We start from the raw sequence: 17,324 nt of genomic DNA, 5'->3' as shown, positions 1-17,324 counted from the left end.
CCTAGCCGGAGCGGCTCTCTCCTGCCCTCCTTCCGCGCACGCGCGCCGCGCTGGCCAATGGGCGCGGGCGGCGGTGCGTGAGTGGGCGGAGCCGACGGCGGGTGGGCGGGGCCGCCGCCGGGAGCCATGTTGGTGCTGGAGGAGAGCCGGGCTCGGAGGAGGAGCGGCGCGGGCAGAGGCTGAGGCTGCAGCCTGCGAGGCGGGGACGGGCCGTGTCCATGGTTGGTGCGGAGGCTGGCAGAGGCGCCGGAGCAGCAGCCGGGTAGGGCCGGGGTGGGGAGGGGGCGAGGCCGGCGACCATGGGACCCAGCCTGCCCGCCCGGCTCCCGCTGCTGCTCGTCCTGCTCAGCCCTTTGTTCACTGTCAGCCTGGGGGGGCGAGGGTGGGGGAGCGGGGCGGGGGGGCCTGTGGGGGATCGGGGGGCCGTGGGGGGCTTGAGTGAAGAGGGGGGGCGGGGGCCCCTGGGGGCCAAGAGAGAGGGCCCCTCCATGGGGGGTGAGAAGGCCCAGGGGCCAGCCAGTATCAGGGGACCCCTGGGTGCTGGGCTAGGAGAGGGGTTTGTGGATGATCAGGGGGGCCTGGGGGTCAAAGGAGCAATGGGGTCATTGGAAGCAGAGGGGCCCCTTGGCCACCAGCAGCTGGTCGATGCCCAGGGGCAGGGGGGTGGAGGTGAGGTAGGTGCCCAGAGGCTTATGGCTGCAGAATGGGCAGAGGGACCTCTGGGTGTCTGGGAATTAGGGTATGCGGGGGATACTGTGGGTTTTGAGGGAGCAGGGGATCCCCAGGCCCTTGGAGAAGGCCTTGGATTTGGGGATGAGGAGAGCTCCACTGGTGAGAAAAATGCAGAGGCATCCGTGGGTGAGGAGGGCTCCACATCTATTGAGAAGACAGGGTTCTCCATGAATCAGGCGGGCCTGGGTGCTGAAGGAACCGTAGGAGCTGACCACTCCCTGGGTGCTGAAGGGACCTTAGGAGCTGACCACTCCCTGGGTGCTGAAGGGACCTTAGGTGCTGAAGGGTCTGGGAGAACTAGGGTTTTCTTGGTTTCTCTTCCACCAGTGGGTGTGGGGTATTCCCCGGGTGATTACACTAGGTCCGGGAATTCTAAGGGGGCAGCTGGCATTATTCGGGCAAGGCCAAAAAACACCAGGTTCCTTTGCCCTCTCAGGCATAAGACAGACACCCTGCAGCAAAAGAGCAGTAATGGTATACCAGTGGGCTCGTGGCCTACCCTGGAGAGCAGCAAGACCATCAAAGACATTTGCAGTGTCTTTCAAGACCAGAGTACCCTGGCAGTTTCCCCCCTTTGCAAATGTGCTCCTTGTGTGAGTTCATGTACCGAGGCCTTGGCTCTGGGGAGCCACAGATTGAGAATGAAACTCTGCCAGGCAATGTACTTTGAAAGGAGCATACACCAGAAACCACTCCGGATCTCCTGTCTGTGCTGCTTACACCACCAACTGGCCCTGGCGAAGCAGGGAGACCCACTGAGGACTACAGAATTTCCCCCCATGAGTGGATTTGTGTCTCCATCCAAGACTAAGCAAGATGGCCGAATGGGCAGGCGCCTGGACGGGGGTATGAGGAGCTGCTTCTGTTGGCACTGGGCTGTAAACTCGTGTGAAATGTCTTCAGAACCCAAGGAAGGGCGGGCACCGTCATCCAGCTACTGCCTTGAAGTTGATTTGGAGAACCTTGTTTCCGAGTACTGTAAACCTACCACTGCCGGGTTGACTGATCGTTTCATGGCGCCTAGCAATAACAACCGAAATTTGACATTATTTCCCATTCTGGTGATGCAGCGGGTTGGCACTGAGCGCCCCTCGCCGGATTCTGGCAGGTTCAATTGCAAACGCAGCCGTCTGCTTCGGGGAGCAGGCCCCGCAACCGTCTTCCTTGCACCCTGTGTGTCTTATCGTTGCCCACCTGAAGATGGAGAAAACGGGGGTGAGGTGGTTCAGAGGGAAACGCAGAGAAAATGCCAAACGCCTGGGAGGAGATATGTTGCTAGCATTTTTTCAATCTGTAATCTGAACAGCAGTTGCATCCGATGTGACTGTTGCAGCCAGTGCGAAGCGTGTTGGGAAACAGCTCTGCACGGAGGCGTTGGCTGCTGTCACTCCGGAATCGACAGGGGGAGGCTGAGATGTGCCAGGAGCGGGGATCCCACCGGGGCTTGCCTGATCCATACTGCTCACGTCGGCTGCCGAAGGCGAAGCGCTGCCTCCTGGGACTCCTGTCGAAGTGTGAAGCGCTGTGTAATGCAGTGTATGAGGCACTGTGAAGGGGAACCCCCTGGTTCCGTGGGCGTGTGCAACTGTATCCTGTACCTGGTGGGCTGCAGCCATGCAGGGGTATGGGGCTGGCCTGTCCTACAGGTGAAACCCCAGCTCACCCCTGCATCCCAGGCTTCCTCTGGACACAAGAGCCTGCACTGCCCCTGCTTTTCGGGCGGGGCTGTGCATTTGGGGGCATGTGTGCCCTGCATTCACTGCCCTGAAGAGGGCTGGGTCTCATTAGAAGCCAATCAACATTGTAACCTCTTGCTGGGTGGGTGTATGAAGCCCCCGGCTGCTGTGCACTCCAGAGGGCCGTCTGGGGAGGGCAGGCAGGCGGATCCGGCTTCAGCACCGGCCCCGGGGACAGCTGCCCGGCTGGAGCCAGCCCCGGAGGGCCAGCACTACCTCTCGCTTTGTGTTTTTAACTCGCCCACCGGCTGTTTGGGATGCAGTTTCCCTGGAATGGAGATCGCGAAGCATTTAGGCATCGATTTATGCGCTCATCTGCAATTACAGCCCAGCGGAGCCGTCCCGGGCGACCCATTCCCTTCAAGCCATCATTCACGCTCGCAGGGTGTCGGGGAGAAGGGCAGAGGGGGGAGGGGGCAGAGGGGACCCCGGCCATTGATAAGGACACGCCGAGCAGCCAATCGCCACCCCCACTTCCCCCAGTATAATTACCAGGTCCAGGTGGCGGAGAACCAGCCCCCTGGGACCCCTGTGCTAACCATAGCGGCCCAGGACGCCGACCCCGGGGACGGCGGCAGGCTTTTCTACTCCATGGACGCCCTGATGAACAGCAAGTCCCTGGAGCTTTTCACCATAGACTCCGGGACGGGTCTGATCTCCACCGTGGAGATCCTGGACAGGGAGAACATGGACCTCCATTATTTCAGGGTGACCGCCGTGGACCACGGGGTGCCTCGCCTTTCGGCCACCACTATGGTGGCCATAACAGTGGCTGACAGAAATGACCACAGCCCTGTCTTTGAACAAACGGAGTACAGGGAAGCTATCCGGGAAAACGTGGAGGAAGGGTACCCCATTTTACAGCTGCGGGCCACTGATGGCGACGCGCCGGCCAACGCCAACCTCAGATACCGCTTTGTGAACGAGCAAGCGGCGCACTCCGTCTTTGAGATCGATTCTAGATCAGGTCTGATCACCACCAGTGGCCAGGTGGACAGGGAGGTCATGGAGAAGTATTCTTTAATCGTGGAGGCCAGCGACCAGGGCAAGGAGCCAGGGCCACGGTCTGCCACCAGTAAAGTCTACATCACTGTGTTAGACGAGAATGACAACGCGCCCCAGTTTAGCGAGAAGAGGTACATCGTGCAGGTGAGGGAGGACATCCGACCCCACACAGAAATACTGCGAGTAACTGCCACAGATGTGGACAAGGACAACAACGCTCTAGTGCACTATAACATAATTAGTGGGAACAGTAGGGGCCAGTTCTCCATCGACAGCATTACTGGGGAGATCCAGGTGGTAGCCCCGTTAGACTTCGAAGTGGAAAGAGAGTATACCCTCAGAGTGCGTGCTCAGGACGCGGGGCGCCCTCCCCAGTCTAACAACACTGGCATGATCAGTATCCAGGTGGTGGACATCAATGACCACGCACCTATCTTTGTCAGCACCCCCTTCCAAGTGTCTGTCCTCGAGAACGCCCCATTGGGCCACTCTGTCATCCACATCCAGGCCGTAGATGCAGACTTTGGGGAGAATGCGCGCATGGAGTACAAGCTCAGCGGCGTGGCTGCAAACATCCCGTTTGTCATCAACAGCGCCACGGGCTGGATCACTGTGAGCGGGGTCCTGGACAGGGAGACGGTGGAGCACTACTTCTTTGGTGTCGAAGCCCGAGATCATGGCAGTCCAGCACTGTCCGCTTCAGCCAGTGTCACCATCACAGTCATGGATGTCAATGACAACCGCCCAGAGTTTACCCAAAAGGAGTATCACATCCGGTTAAATGAAGATGCTGTGGTTGGGACCAACGTCCTGAGCGTAACGGCAGTTGACAAGGACGTCAATAGTGCTATTAGCTATCAGATCACCGGGGGCAATGTCCGCAACCGCTTTGCTATAAGCACCCAGGGTGGCGGCGGGCTCATCACTTTATCCTTGCCCTTGGATTACAAGCAAGAGAGGCGGTATGTGCTGACAGTGACCGCCTCTGACCGTACGCTCCATGACAACTGCTACGTGCACATTAACATTACCGATGCCAACACTCACCGCCCTGTTTTCCAAAGCGCTCACTACTCTGTCAATGTCAATGAGGACCGGCCAATTGGCAGCACCGTGGTGATGATCAGTGCAACTGACGAGGATGTGGGAGAAAATGCAAGGATCACGTACCACTTGGAGGACAACATACCTCAGTTTCGAATAGATGCAGACTCTGGGGCCATCACGCTCCACGCTCCGATAGACTACGAGGGCCAAATGACCTACACACTTGCCATCACAGCCAAAGATAATGGCATTCCTCAAAAGTCTGACACCACTTACGTTGAAATCATGGTCGACGACGTGAATGACAATGCCCCACAGTTTGTGAGCGCTCATTATCAAGGAACTGTCTCGGAAGATGCGCTTCCTTTCACCAGTGTCCTGCAGATCTCTGCCACCGATCGAGATGCCCATGCCAATGGGCGGGTCCAGTACACATTTCAAAATGGAGAGGATGGGGATGGGGACTTCACCATTGAGCCAACCTCGGGGATCGTCCGCACAGTTCGTAAGCTGGACCGAGAGACTGTTCCTGTCTATGAGTTGACCGCCTATGCCGTTGACAGAGGCATCCCACCGCAGAAAACACCAGTCCGTATTCAAGTCACTGTCCAGGATGTGAATGACAATGCCCCAATCTTTCCAGCAGAGGAATTTGAGGTGTATGTGAGAGAGAACAGCATTGTGGGCTCAGTGGTGGCCAAGGTCACCGCCACCGACCCCGACCAAGGGCCCAACGCACAGATTATGTATCAGATCGTGGAAGGCAACATCCCTGAGAACTTTCAGATGGACATTTTCACTGGAGAACTGACCTCCCTCATTGACCTGGATTACGAGGGAAAGGCCGAGTATGTGATTGTTGTGCAGGCCACTTCTGCCCCTCTCGTGAGCCGGGCAACTGTCCACATCAAGCTGGTTGACCAGAACGACAACAGCCCCGTGCTTAAGAACTTCCAGATCCTCTTCAACAACTATATCTCAAACAGCTCCAACACCTTCCCCTCTGGAGTGATCGGCAAGATTCCTGCCCATGACCCGGATGTGTCTGACCGGTTGTTCTACACCTTTGAACGTGGGAACGAGCTGAACCTGCTCATCGTCAATCAGACAAGCGGGGAGCTGAGGTTGAGCCGGAAACTGGACAACAACCGTCCCCTGGTTGCGTCCATGCTGGTGACAGTCACTGGTAAGTCACTCTGTTTACATTTTTAAATGTTCACTGTTATCATTCAAGACTGTTACTATGTTGGGGCGGGGGAATTTAAACTTGACCCTCCATCATCAAACACAGAGACATCCTGGAATCCCTAATATTGGCAACTGTGTGATTGCTTGAAGAGAGCTATGTTTTTTGTTCCAGTGGATGGTTTCATTTAGTAGGACGTGAGAAATCACGATATTGCATGTATGAGTCACCAGGGATGTTTCATTTAACACAATAATCTGTAACGTGACTCTTGGAATAGTTATTTTATTTTAAAAAATGTGTGCATAATACATATGTTCTTTAATGCATCCCTAAGTAGGACACCAAAAATGTCCGTTTTGACCTCCTTTACCTTTGGGTCACATGTTATGGATCCTGCTTTGAATATTTAAAGCATCTAATTTATGCACTTTGTTGCGCTCTGATTTGTATGTTGGTGTAGTTGACTTGTACTTTTTTGGAATATGTTGTCGTCCAGGTGGGCCTGCTTCTCCTCCAGGCTTAGTCTTCAGCACCTTTTAAGTCAGTTTCTTGATTCCCGTCACCTTCTTTTGGTAGTTCAGTCAATGATACTTTTATTTGATTTCGTTAAAAAAATCGTAAAAGATTGTAAAAACACGTTATACACAGTAATTAAAAGCAATTATTGGAAAGATGCAAAGAGGTAAAAAACACTGTTGTCATTACGCAATCCCCGTTAACATTTAAAATAAGAAATGTTATGTTTATAATCAGTGCGGTATTAAAGTGCTAGGATATTTCGTTGAGAAACGATAAAAAATTAGTGCATGATAAGGTGAGGTCCAGTCAGTCTGTCTTGTGAGGGCCACTCACGTTGATTCTTGTGATTTATCCAGTTCTTTGGCTGCCATTTCCAAAAACGTAATAGCTTTGCAGGACTGTTGCACTGACAGCCTCCCAGACTTTCTATGACAGCAGCTCTGCATGCCCTTAATTGTTGTTTGGTAGTTCAGCTGTACTAGGAAACGCGCCCTTTCTTCTGACGTCATGTCATCCAGGGCGTTCTATTGCAAGTGTGGGTCTCACACTGCAAAGGGTGGATTCTGGGAGCTCACGAGCTTCCCTCAGTTGAACAAGTGTAGCGACTGCAGGAATCCAAAGTGGTCTGTCTGGCCCTCAACCTCCCAAGTAAGTAGGGGGACTTTGTGAATTGGACACAGGTTGTGTTTCTCCTCGGTACTATGTTGGATTTACTGGTATTTTGGTCAAATCAAGTTGGCATGTAGGTTGTCCGGTGGGGTCAGGCTCCTTATCTTCTTGTGTTTTACTTGCATTTGCCAGATTGTGTCCTCGGCACTGTTGGCCAAGATCACTCACTCCGTGTTCCATGAAAGGCAGTTTCATTAAAGAAACCAATCCCTTCGAAATAAAATGCACAATGATATCGAAGACGTGAAAAGAACACTCTTTTTAAGTCATGTTATTGGTCAAGTCTAAGATTTACTCACCTCAGCGGAAAAGTCACTATTAGTATTGCTTTCCAATATTTCTTAGTAAAAAATTGTCTTAAAAATTGAAATTAGTCTTGGATTATGTGGCATCCTCTGGTCTATGCTAGGATTAGATTTTAAATGACGTAGCTCGCAGTTCAGCCAATCTCCAAATATCTGTGATATTCTGTTCACACCGGGGACTCTCATTTGTGTCTTTTTCCCTCCTTTTTATAAATTCTCACTTCCTGTAATTTGTGAAGATCAGATTTTTACCCATGCACGTCCCGATGGACCGAGGTTCTCCCCCAATGCTGCCGTCGCTCATCATTTTGACCCCAAGAGACAATGTTGTGAGAGGGGCGCATATTCCCTCCGATGATTGCTTCCGGCTACTTGATATGCAGAGCCTATTTGTAGGAACATACCTTAGAACAGGGCATCTGCGTATTCCTCTGACACTGCTGAACCCACTCGTTTGTGCCCTGGAAGCTTTCCATAATTCATGAGCTCTCACAGAAGCTCGTCTGCTGCGGAGAACCTACCACAGGCTCATTAGCGGGATTGAGGGGAGCAGAAGTAAGTCCCCTGCCCCCCCACAACGAGGGTGGGTGTGCCCTACTGGTAGGCCAACATGTGTTCAGCGCAGATCTGTAGGGCTGGAGCTGCAGCGCGCAGCCAGATTAGGGCTCTTCAGGGGTTAATTGTATCTGCGGGGCATGTTGGCAAAGCATGTCTAGGCCCAGCCATGACCAAATATGGGAAGAACGCTGTCCCGCTTTGGATAGATTGCATTTGTGTAAGACATTGTTTCTGAAATGTTCCACCCTGAAAAAAGACAATCAATTCGGTTGGAAAAGGTCTTACTTACAAAATGCGCCCCGGCAGCGCGACGCCTTTCAGTGGCGTTTATTGCGATGGAAGCTGGAAGCTGGACACAGGGAGCTAAAAGGCTTGGCTTTTATAGAAGCATAACGCATTGGAGCGGGCTTTATGACGGGATTAGCTCCTCAATTTTAAGATTTAGCAGGTGAGATGTGTAATTGGGTGGCACTTATATTCTTGGTTGCTAACACTATATCTATATATATATATATATATATATATATATATATATATATATATATATATATATATATATACCTGTATGTGTATATATAGAAATATAAAAATCCTCTTACCTCTAAACAGATTAGAAGGAACACCCACCGGTCTTGTGTCTCAAATTATTGCACCATTAGTAAGTCAACAGCTTAACAAATAGGGCCCACACGTTTCAGCAAGACGCCCTGATGAAGGTTGTGCTCAAGGCGTCCTCTCGAAACGCATGCATCCTGTTTCGTTGTTGACTTACTTATGGTGCAATAAATAAGAGGATGCAACCCCGGATGGTGTGAGTTCCATTCTATTTGGTGGCAACAGCTGTTTTCTTCATATGCTATGGGAGTATGGGAGGTATATGCATAATCTTTATGCCATGCCAGTACAAGATGTGACCGAATAAGAAATATTTTGCTCAAGTGTGGTGAAAGAGGTCAGATCCTATGTTGTTACAACAGTACACGCTAACGAAGACTCAGTCTTTCCATAATAAAATAACTGGTCCCGTATTTACACCGCTTTGGGGTTAAGTGCCTTCATTTATAAGGTCTACTCTTGGAAAACCAGCATGACATAAGCCATGCTTGCAGCTCCTCAGAAAGCATTGTGGTATTTAACACCATTGCCAAGTGGGGGCAGGGACATCATCAGCCAGTCAAGGCCCCTCCCCACAATCAGCAGTGGGTATGAATATATTGGGACACATGAGAGGACTGGCTGACGCTCCTCCCTGGTTTCATCCGAGTCTGGCTGTGGGACGGGAGGGCGTGTCCTCAAGGGTTGTTGGGTTGGGTTTTCGATGTCTTTATTTCTTTGCCGCCTCCTTGGTTCCTGGTGCTTGCTGGATCCATGTGTGGCTGCGGGTGGATATTGTGTTGGGTTCGGTGGTGTTCATGACACTGGACGCACTTCACGTTCGCCTCTAGATGTGTCTCTTGCGCTGTGTGTTGTACTGTTCGTGGGGCCTCTTGGAGTTTGAGCTGAAGCTGGTGTCCACTGTTTGTCAAGTGCCTCAGAGCTGCCACTACTTTTCACTGTACTTTGGAGGAAAGGGGGCTTTATTGCGACTTGTTGAATCTCTTGCTAATTGTGTTAAACACGTGTATTTGCGTTTAGGACCATTTCTAATGAGCATAAGCAGTATTAAAGACACTTACCTGTTAGAGCAGCCATTTTAGGAGGTTGCCTGCCTTGTTTGGAGGTGAGAATGTTTAGAATCCCTAGCAATGATATCTTCAGAAGCAAAATGAAGCACCTGTGGAGCTTTCAGAAGCAGAATAACGCATCAGTGGTGGTTTTGAGGTGGATAAGAACACACTTACAGGAGCATAATATTGGAAAATGGTTTCTTGAATTGCTGGGAAAGATATTTTTTCCATGCCTTAAATATAGTGCAAGAGCACTGACAGGTCGGTGGCTACGACAGCATCCTTCATGTGGTACAGTTATTATTTAATGTTCACCCTCTGTGCCCTAGTAAGGTACTTGGATCAAGCAGAAAAAAAACTTAGTGATGGTACCCAAACCTGTGAACCTCCACTAGCATAAGAACTTGCTAAGGCACATTTGCCCTTTTTATTCACACTGGACTGGAACTCATATTCTCTTTTATACGTCTGTTTTTAAATACTTTATATTTTGTAATCTGCAAAGGTTTTTTTAAATCACGCAATAAAGTTTATTATTGATTGGTGTGTGTGTGTGCGCGCGCGGGCACCCTCTCATAAACTACAGGTGTCACCAGTTATCTGTGGTCTCTCACTAGGCGTTGTGGTGCAGTTGTAGGTCATGGCCAGTTTCTTGTATTTGTGTGTTTCCCTGTAGGACAGATATCATTTGTTGTCTGTTCCCTGTATGTGCATCCCCCATATTGTATACTCATCTGTTCCAGGCAACCGTTTTGCTAAGGAGCCGGTATCTCCGAAGGTACACGTCGGAGATGCTACATATGCCTGATGATTACATTTTCAAAAATATATATGAAAGCAAAAATCATTAAAAAAATAACAAAAAGAAGCAGGTCTGAAGAGTTATTTTTTGGAGTAATACTAGACCTCCTAAGGTGACTTACAAAGACTGACTCAGTAACCAACCCTTGCACTCTAAGCTTCCCCTCACTCCTTCCTCCCTCATGCCACTGATCAGTTCTCAGCCCAGGTCCACATTCTTTCACCATCTAGCTACACTCTTACCCTAACTACCTCTTGTCAACCCCATCCACATTCTCTCGCCTTGCCCAGCTGCTCTCACCTCGTCCGGGGGCACTACCCTTGTGCTTAGGATCCATGAAAGCGATGCCCTCTGCCGTTTCTCACCGCCTTCGCCATAGAGCGAATGCTCAGAGATGTGATGGCCAGTGGTGGAGATGGAAAGACAGAGCAGGGACGCGAGGCTCTACCACTCCGCATGAACACTGCTGCCGGTCAAGGGTGTCTGCTCGATGTGGTGGATACCTACAGACAAGGAGTTCTCATTGGACCCTGCCATAAACGGTCTGTTCTTAACTGTGATAGAGAATGGATATACCCAATATTTCTGCGTAACCACCTCAGTACCATGACGTGGAACTTGTAACTCCTGAAAACCAAACATACAAGGGATGAGTCCCTCAAACACATGTTCGATAACACTTCCTCCGAAGACTTGAATAGATACCGCACGCTTCATTACTACGGACTGTGGGTGGATGATTAGTTATAACTTGTACTTGACTTTTGTAGAATTGCTGGGTAACCATCAGTGTTAATATTCTGCCGTTTGTGATGTAGCAATGCTTGTAAACATACTCGAACTCTAATCCTTTATACTTTTGATTTTCATACATAGAATGAACAACAGAGTCCAGGCTAAGAATCCATCCTTTTCCATCACAGGATAACACTTAGTAAAAAAACATAACACACAGTCTTAAAAGTGTTCACATGATTGTTCCTTTCCACCACTAACTCAACTTTCTGAAATACTTCTTTGCACCCTAAATGTTTTTCAATACAGATACATAGAGAAACAAGTGGTTCTTGCTAAAGGAAATCTGAGGTCTGCATAGCAAGGTTCTGGCTGCAGCAACTTTATATCATGATGGCCTAGCAAAGACCACGAGGCAAGCTATACCCAGCTTTTCAAGATGGCTGCCATCTCTCCAGTCTGCACAAGCATTCAGAATCTGCTGGGAACTTTAGTTTATTGTCCGCATGCTGTTGGGTAGTGTTTTCTTTGTGCACCCAACTCCTCGTTTGAGACAGCATTGACACGCTGCAGCGCCTGGCAGCCTTTCCTTCCCTGAAAGAAACTCGGCGCTAGCCAGTTTGAAGTATTTCTCTCTATCATTGGGGAAGCACCCCCTACAGGCCCGCCACCTGACACCCCCAAACCCTCTCACCGGGTCTCTACCCTACCATCCTCTCACACCTGCTCCATGATCACACATATTTGAGTCTGACCAATTGTAGAACCCAAAGAAAAGTCAGAATCTGCAATTTGTATGCAAATACATTTACGAACCAAATACTTTCCAGAAATAGTCTGATTTTCTTGCTTGCCCCCAATTACAGTAAATCATCAGTTGTCTTCCAACCTGTCCCTCTTGTGACAGAACTGCTTTCGATGTCCTGCTTGTCTTGGCAAGTTCTGTGTTATCACATTTTTATAGTGCGTTGCGCTGCCCAGTTCACTACGTCAGAGAGGAGGTGCATTAGCCCCGCCCACACCTACACACGCGATCAGGTGCCGCTTTAGCGTTAGTGGCGCCCGGTGCGACGTCTTCTTTGGCCCCTCCCCCCATGACCTCCTTCTCCATGAATTCCCTCACTCCCACTCCCCAACAGTGCCCCTCATCTCTCCATTATTCCTCTCTGACATACATTTCATTTTTTATAGCACTTCTCAGTTCACTCACACTCAGTTCTGTGATCTGCATGGTTCAGGTTCGTTGCAACAGGCACATTAACCCTCCCCACCACTTTATGACTCAAAACTGCCTCTAGACAAAATTCTGATCTGTTACCAGAGTTATCTTGGCAGTTTTATTGTTGCCTAAAAACTTCTGGACGCACAAGGAAGTTCACAAGCTTTTAAACCAATAGTTATTTTTAAGGCCTTAACTGCGGCCGTTATTTCGGCGCAGTGCGGGCATTCTAAAAGGTGGGCGGGGCAGCGTCGGCCATTGGTCGAAGGCAGCACTAGCGAGGTAGTGCTGCCGTCGGCCGACGGCAGCACGCAACGGGTTAAACACAGTGCCCCTCCCCCTCACCAAATTCAGCGCAAGGTGCTGCTGCACCGCCCTAAAGCCGGTCCTGTATGTAAGTACACTTTTACGTACTGAACTGACCAGTAGGGAAATCTAGAGATTTCACAGTGGTCTTCTGACTTGGACTTGGAGAAGTGTGGCTCACTGGTTAGAGGAGGCAGACCTGGAAGCAGAGGTCAGCCCGGGACCAGGGTTCAATTCTCGGCTCGGCGGGGTCTTGAGTCCTAAAATGTCCATGGACTCGACAATTCTCGCTCCGGTGCCTACTCGATTCACGGGTTCACACTCTGCGACTCTGGGCAATAGCTTGCTTAATCTCCACAACGGCCCCTCGCGGTGGGATGCCTGGCTTTCACCTTGCGGATACCCTGCCGGGGTTATCTCACAGGGGAATACCAGGACGGGTTCCCTAAGCAAGCGCTTAGAAACCGCTTGGTGATTTGCGCTATATAAATTCCTGTACATTTACATTTACATTTACAAGGGCTGGGAAGAGGTTTGTGGTCACATGCACATCTATGGCTGACATGCCACTGACTGACTCTTTCTCAGCCCTGCCTGCTTTTTAGTCTGGCTCGGCGAGATCACATTTTTTTAAGTTTAACGTTCTGCCCCATTTTTGGTGACAATGCTCTCCCTGTCATTTCCTTTTCCTCTTTTTTGTCAGTGAGACATGGATTAAATCACAGCATAATAGTACAGTCTACACCCTTTTAATATGATTTGCCTGGTATGGTAAACAGACACTGGGACAAAAAAGTGGATACTATTATTTGTTATTTTACACCACGGGTACTCGCAAACATTTTCCCAGGGGCTGCAAAGTTTTGCCTGTGATGTGGCAGAGGGTCTCATTAATACCAGCAGGGTGGCAGTCTGGGTTGGTGGTAAGGTGAGTGTAAGGAAAATGAGGCACATACATTTAGTGTCTGAATTGCACAATGTGAAACCGAAAACGTGGGCTTAATCCTGGCTTCTCCACTTGACCAAATCGTGCGATCCGAGGTGATTGTTTTATTTCAATGTCGCTTCTTTTCTTCATTATCAGTTGTGAGGACCTCGAAATACATGACATCAGGATGGGTGCTGTACAAAACCTTCTCTTGTGTTTGATTTAATAACCTATAATGTTGTTCATGTATTATAGAAACCCAGGTCACCCAAATAGTACACATAACAACTGACTTGCCTCTTACTACACTATTGGCATTGTCCCTGGCGGGGGTGGGGTGAAGAATTTTTCTCAATTCATGTTTGATAAGTATCCCCCTTAACCCCTTGCGTGCGTCGGCCGGCCGGCTGCCGTCCGACGTCACGGTGGGCGTGTGCGGAGGACGGCCGGGGGCCGTTCGAACCACGCCCACGCTATAAATCACCCGCACCGCGGCAGAATTTCCGCCGCGGTTAAAGGGTTAAAAAATACTTCTCACTGACTGGTATAATCTGAGGTAGTAAATAGAAACGGTTCTGCATGTTAATGAAATATACTATTTGAATTTTGAAAGACTCTATCATACTTTTAAACTTTTGCTGCAAGATGTCTTTAAAAATGAAGGTGTGTCTGAAGTTGAGCAATGCAGGATACCCTAGCTACTTCCTCTCTTTAAGTTCAATTAACCTTTAAATACATGCTTGCAGGTTTATTTAGCATATTTTAATGTTAGTGCCGAGTCACTTAAACATTAGACCAGTGCTGCTCTTGACCCGGAGGCCTCATGTAAAGGTCAGGAGGGCCGCATGCGCCCCCCGGACCGTACTTTAACAGCTTAGCCGCGGCCATTATTTCGCGGCAGTACGGTGGTTCCGCGGAGTGGGCGGGGCCGCGTCGGCCGCTGGACGTTCACAGCATCAGCGAGGTAGTGCCCGCGTCGGCCAACGGCCGACGGCAGCAGGGAAGGGGTTAAGTATTACTGTTTTACACCATTAAACATTACCTCACAAAGAGCCTTTAGTGTCTCCTATTTATACGAACGCTGATGAAAACATTCCAAGTAGTTCACGTTCACCAGAAGGAGTTTCGTGATACTTTTAGCAGGTAGTGAAAAAGTGGCAGTTAGCAGAAAATGCCAATGCATCAAGACTTGTATCGCTTTTATCTCACTTGTTTGTCAATATAATCCATAAACAAAATGTATGTCTATCTGCAGCAGAGCTCTTCGGTTTTAGGACACTTACAATGAACTAAAATAAAAAGCAGATAAAGTGTTTTTTAAATCTGGTAGTTTTGTTCAGTTTTTATACTATCTAGAATACACTTATAGTAAGCCCTAATCATGGAACTTTGTTTCATGTCAACAAGCCCCCCCAACCCTTCAACAATCCAACCCCCACCCCCATTCAAACAACCACCCTGAGCCCCTTCCCTAGCCGGGTGTCCCTGAATACATCAAGCTCTTAAGTTATCTCTTGCTTGCTCTTGTTATTTCAGTGGCCATCTCTGACTTTGCGTGGTCATCTGATGCAGTTGAGATATCTTGCAATGTATTACCCTCCGCACTGCCCGATATTTCAGACATGTTCGTTCTCTTAAGTTCTTTGGTGGATTGGGCTCTTTTGTTGATCTTTCTGACTCAAAGCTGTCACTGTGACCTTGTAGTACCCTAATTATTTTCTCCACACCCAGCATGTTCCACGTTCTTGTTCTCCTTTGTCAATCCCAGGTGGCTAAGCAGTGATCGCGTGTCTAGCTGCACAAAGTGCTAGTGAGATCTGTGCTCGCTTCGGTGAGCGAAGGGGATATAATTGTGAATGAGGACTACCTAGTAGGGTGTAGACTGAAAATCAGGGGACAGATGTTTTGAAGGTTGGGTCCATAGTGTCTAGGACATTAGACCAGTAGGCCTGTAACTTTGTGCAGGGCTACAATATGGGACCCAACGTACCTTTGTCATCGCCGCCTCACCAGCATTTTTCAGATTTAACTGTGTTCCTTCTTTGGCATTCCATAGACTTGTAGTACCAATGTAGCATAGCTTTTAACACGTTTCTTTCCCCGGTTTCTGATTGGCTGAATTATGTGTGTGTGTGTGAATATGTCTTCCATTCTCTATCTGATTTGAATCTGTTCAGTTTGCCATCTTTTCTGACCAGTGGATCTTTTTTGTTCAGGTGTACTAAGCAGTTATTTATAGACCTATATAATGTTAATTTTAGCTTAGGCTGTACTATCATTCATAGCTTAGCTATAGGTCCCATGTCATTAATCTTTGTGGAGCGCCACTTTTGAAATTTAGTGAGGTTTCTGTGAGGCAAGGGTATAATGGTTGGTTGCATTGCCCAATGTCTTATTTCTGAACGCCTTTATCTTTCTGTGTCTGGTAGGCCATAGTCTCGTTCAGTGTCAAACGTATGCCTTCTTTATCACACGTCTCCTTTCCCCTCACAGCCTTTCTCCCTGCACATATTATAGCTTCTGGTGTTGTTTGCAGCTGAGAATTCAGGAATCCCCAATATTGATGAGACTGGTAAGAGAAACAAGCAGAGGCCCAAACTTGTTGTTACCTTTTCCAAGACCACCTTTGTGGGCCTTGTGACGGGGGACATGTATAAATCTGGTCCTCTGAGAATTTTCTGCTGTCATTAAATACATTTCTGTATGAGGCTTAATTTGCAATTTCTTTTAAGTATGTTGATGTTTCCCTGCCCCTTTAAAATTGTTAAATGTATTCTGGATTTGCTTAAGTCCAGAGGTAGCTATCCCAAAGGGTATTTTTTGAAACAAGTATAGTAATTGAGGCAGAAGCGCCATTTTGACTGCAGACATCTGTGGCAGTACTTTCATGTTCTAAGATGACAACTCTTTCTGTATTTCTTTAAGAAGGGGATAACTTGTTTTCTATCTTCTGTTCCACCTTGGCCCTGATTTTAATTTCCAATTATGCCATTGATAATTCTTCCCTTTTAGAGGGGAAACGTGTTGTACATTTTTTAATGGAGTCTTGTGGGAAAGATAGGTACAAGCCGTGCTATTTGTCAATGTTGACTTTAAATACAGACATTTCTTTCAATTGGCCCATTTTCTCTTATTCATTGCGTGGTTCTCTCTCCCTGTCTGTATCCCTATTATATCCATGTTTTCACAAATGCTTTAGTCAAAGGGCTCCATGATGAATGCAATTAGTAGTGGGGAGAGGGTACAACCCTGTATGTATCACTCTTGATGATAAATGGGGCGCAATATGTAGGAATTCACTCTTAACTTTGGGATTTCATAGTTTGCTAGCACCCAGTTTGTAAATTACGTTCTTGGCCAAATGTCTTCATCAGCTTTACCGTGTAACTCCAGTATACGTCATCAAATGCCTTTTCGGTGTCTGAAGATGGCAATATGACCGGTTTAGTTGTTTTGTGTATCTGGTCGATAGCGTGTAATGCCGTTTTAGTACTATCCCTGTTTTGTTTGCCGTTCACGAACGCTGCTTGGTCGGGATCCACCATCCCAGGCAGCGTCACAGCCTGAATGCCAGGATACTGATAAATATCTTTACGTTGAGGTCTGGCAATGAGATTGGTCGGTTCGCCTGGTGTCGGACCGACTGAGCTGTTAGATTCTGTTGTGTTTGATACTCACCCCTACATCCACCATGGAATGAAATCGTTCCACTAGAGTTGGGGTGAGAGTGGAGCAGAACGTTTCATAAAATAAGGCACGAATCCCACCTGGGCCTAGAGCCTCCTGTTTGCATTCTGGCAATACTAGATGTCAGCTCTTCCGCCTTGATATGTAGTGCTAATTGTTCTGCCTGTTCTTCTCTTATATCTTGTAATCTTATGTCTTTATGCGTCACAGTCCTCCCTGT

General features: G+C 48.7%; 1 protein-coding gene across 1 annotated transcript in view; it reads left to right on the top strand.

Moving 5' to 3' along the window:
* The first annotated feature begins 299 nt into the window (after positions 1-299).
* The window catches only part of CELSR3 (cadherin EGF LAG seven-pass G-type receptor 3), a 786,585-nt gene continuing 769,560 nt past the window's right edge, over positions 300-17,324 (top strand). Inside the window, exon 1 of the mRNA XM_078661784.1 lies at positions 300-5,706. Coding sequence (XP_078517910.1) covers positions 300-5,706 — 5,407 coding nt within the window. The remainder of the gene's footprint in view (positions 5,707-17,324) is intronic.

The sequence above is a fragment of the Lissotriton helveticus genome, chromosome 9 (genome assembly GCF_964261635.1).
Source record: "Lissotriton helveticus chromosome 9, aLisHel1.1, whole genome shotgun sequence".
Taxonomy (NCBI): domain Eukaryota; kingdom Metazoa; phylum Chordata; class Amphibia; order Caudata; family Salamandridae; genus Lissotriton; species Lissotriton helveticus.
This window is presented reverse-complemented; position numbering and strand designations above follow the sequence as displayed.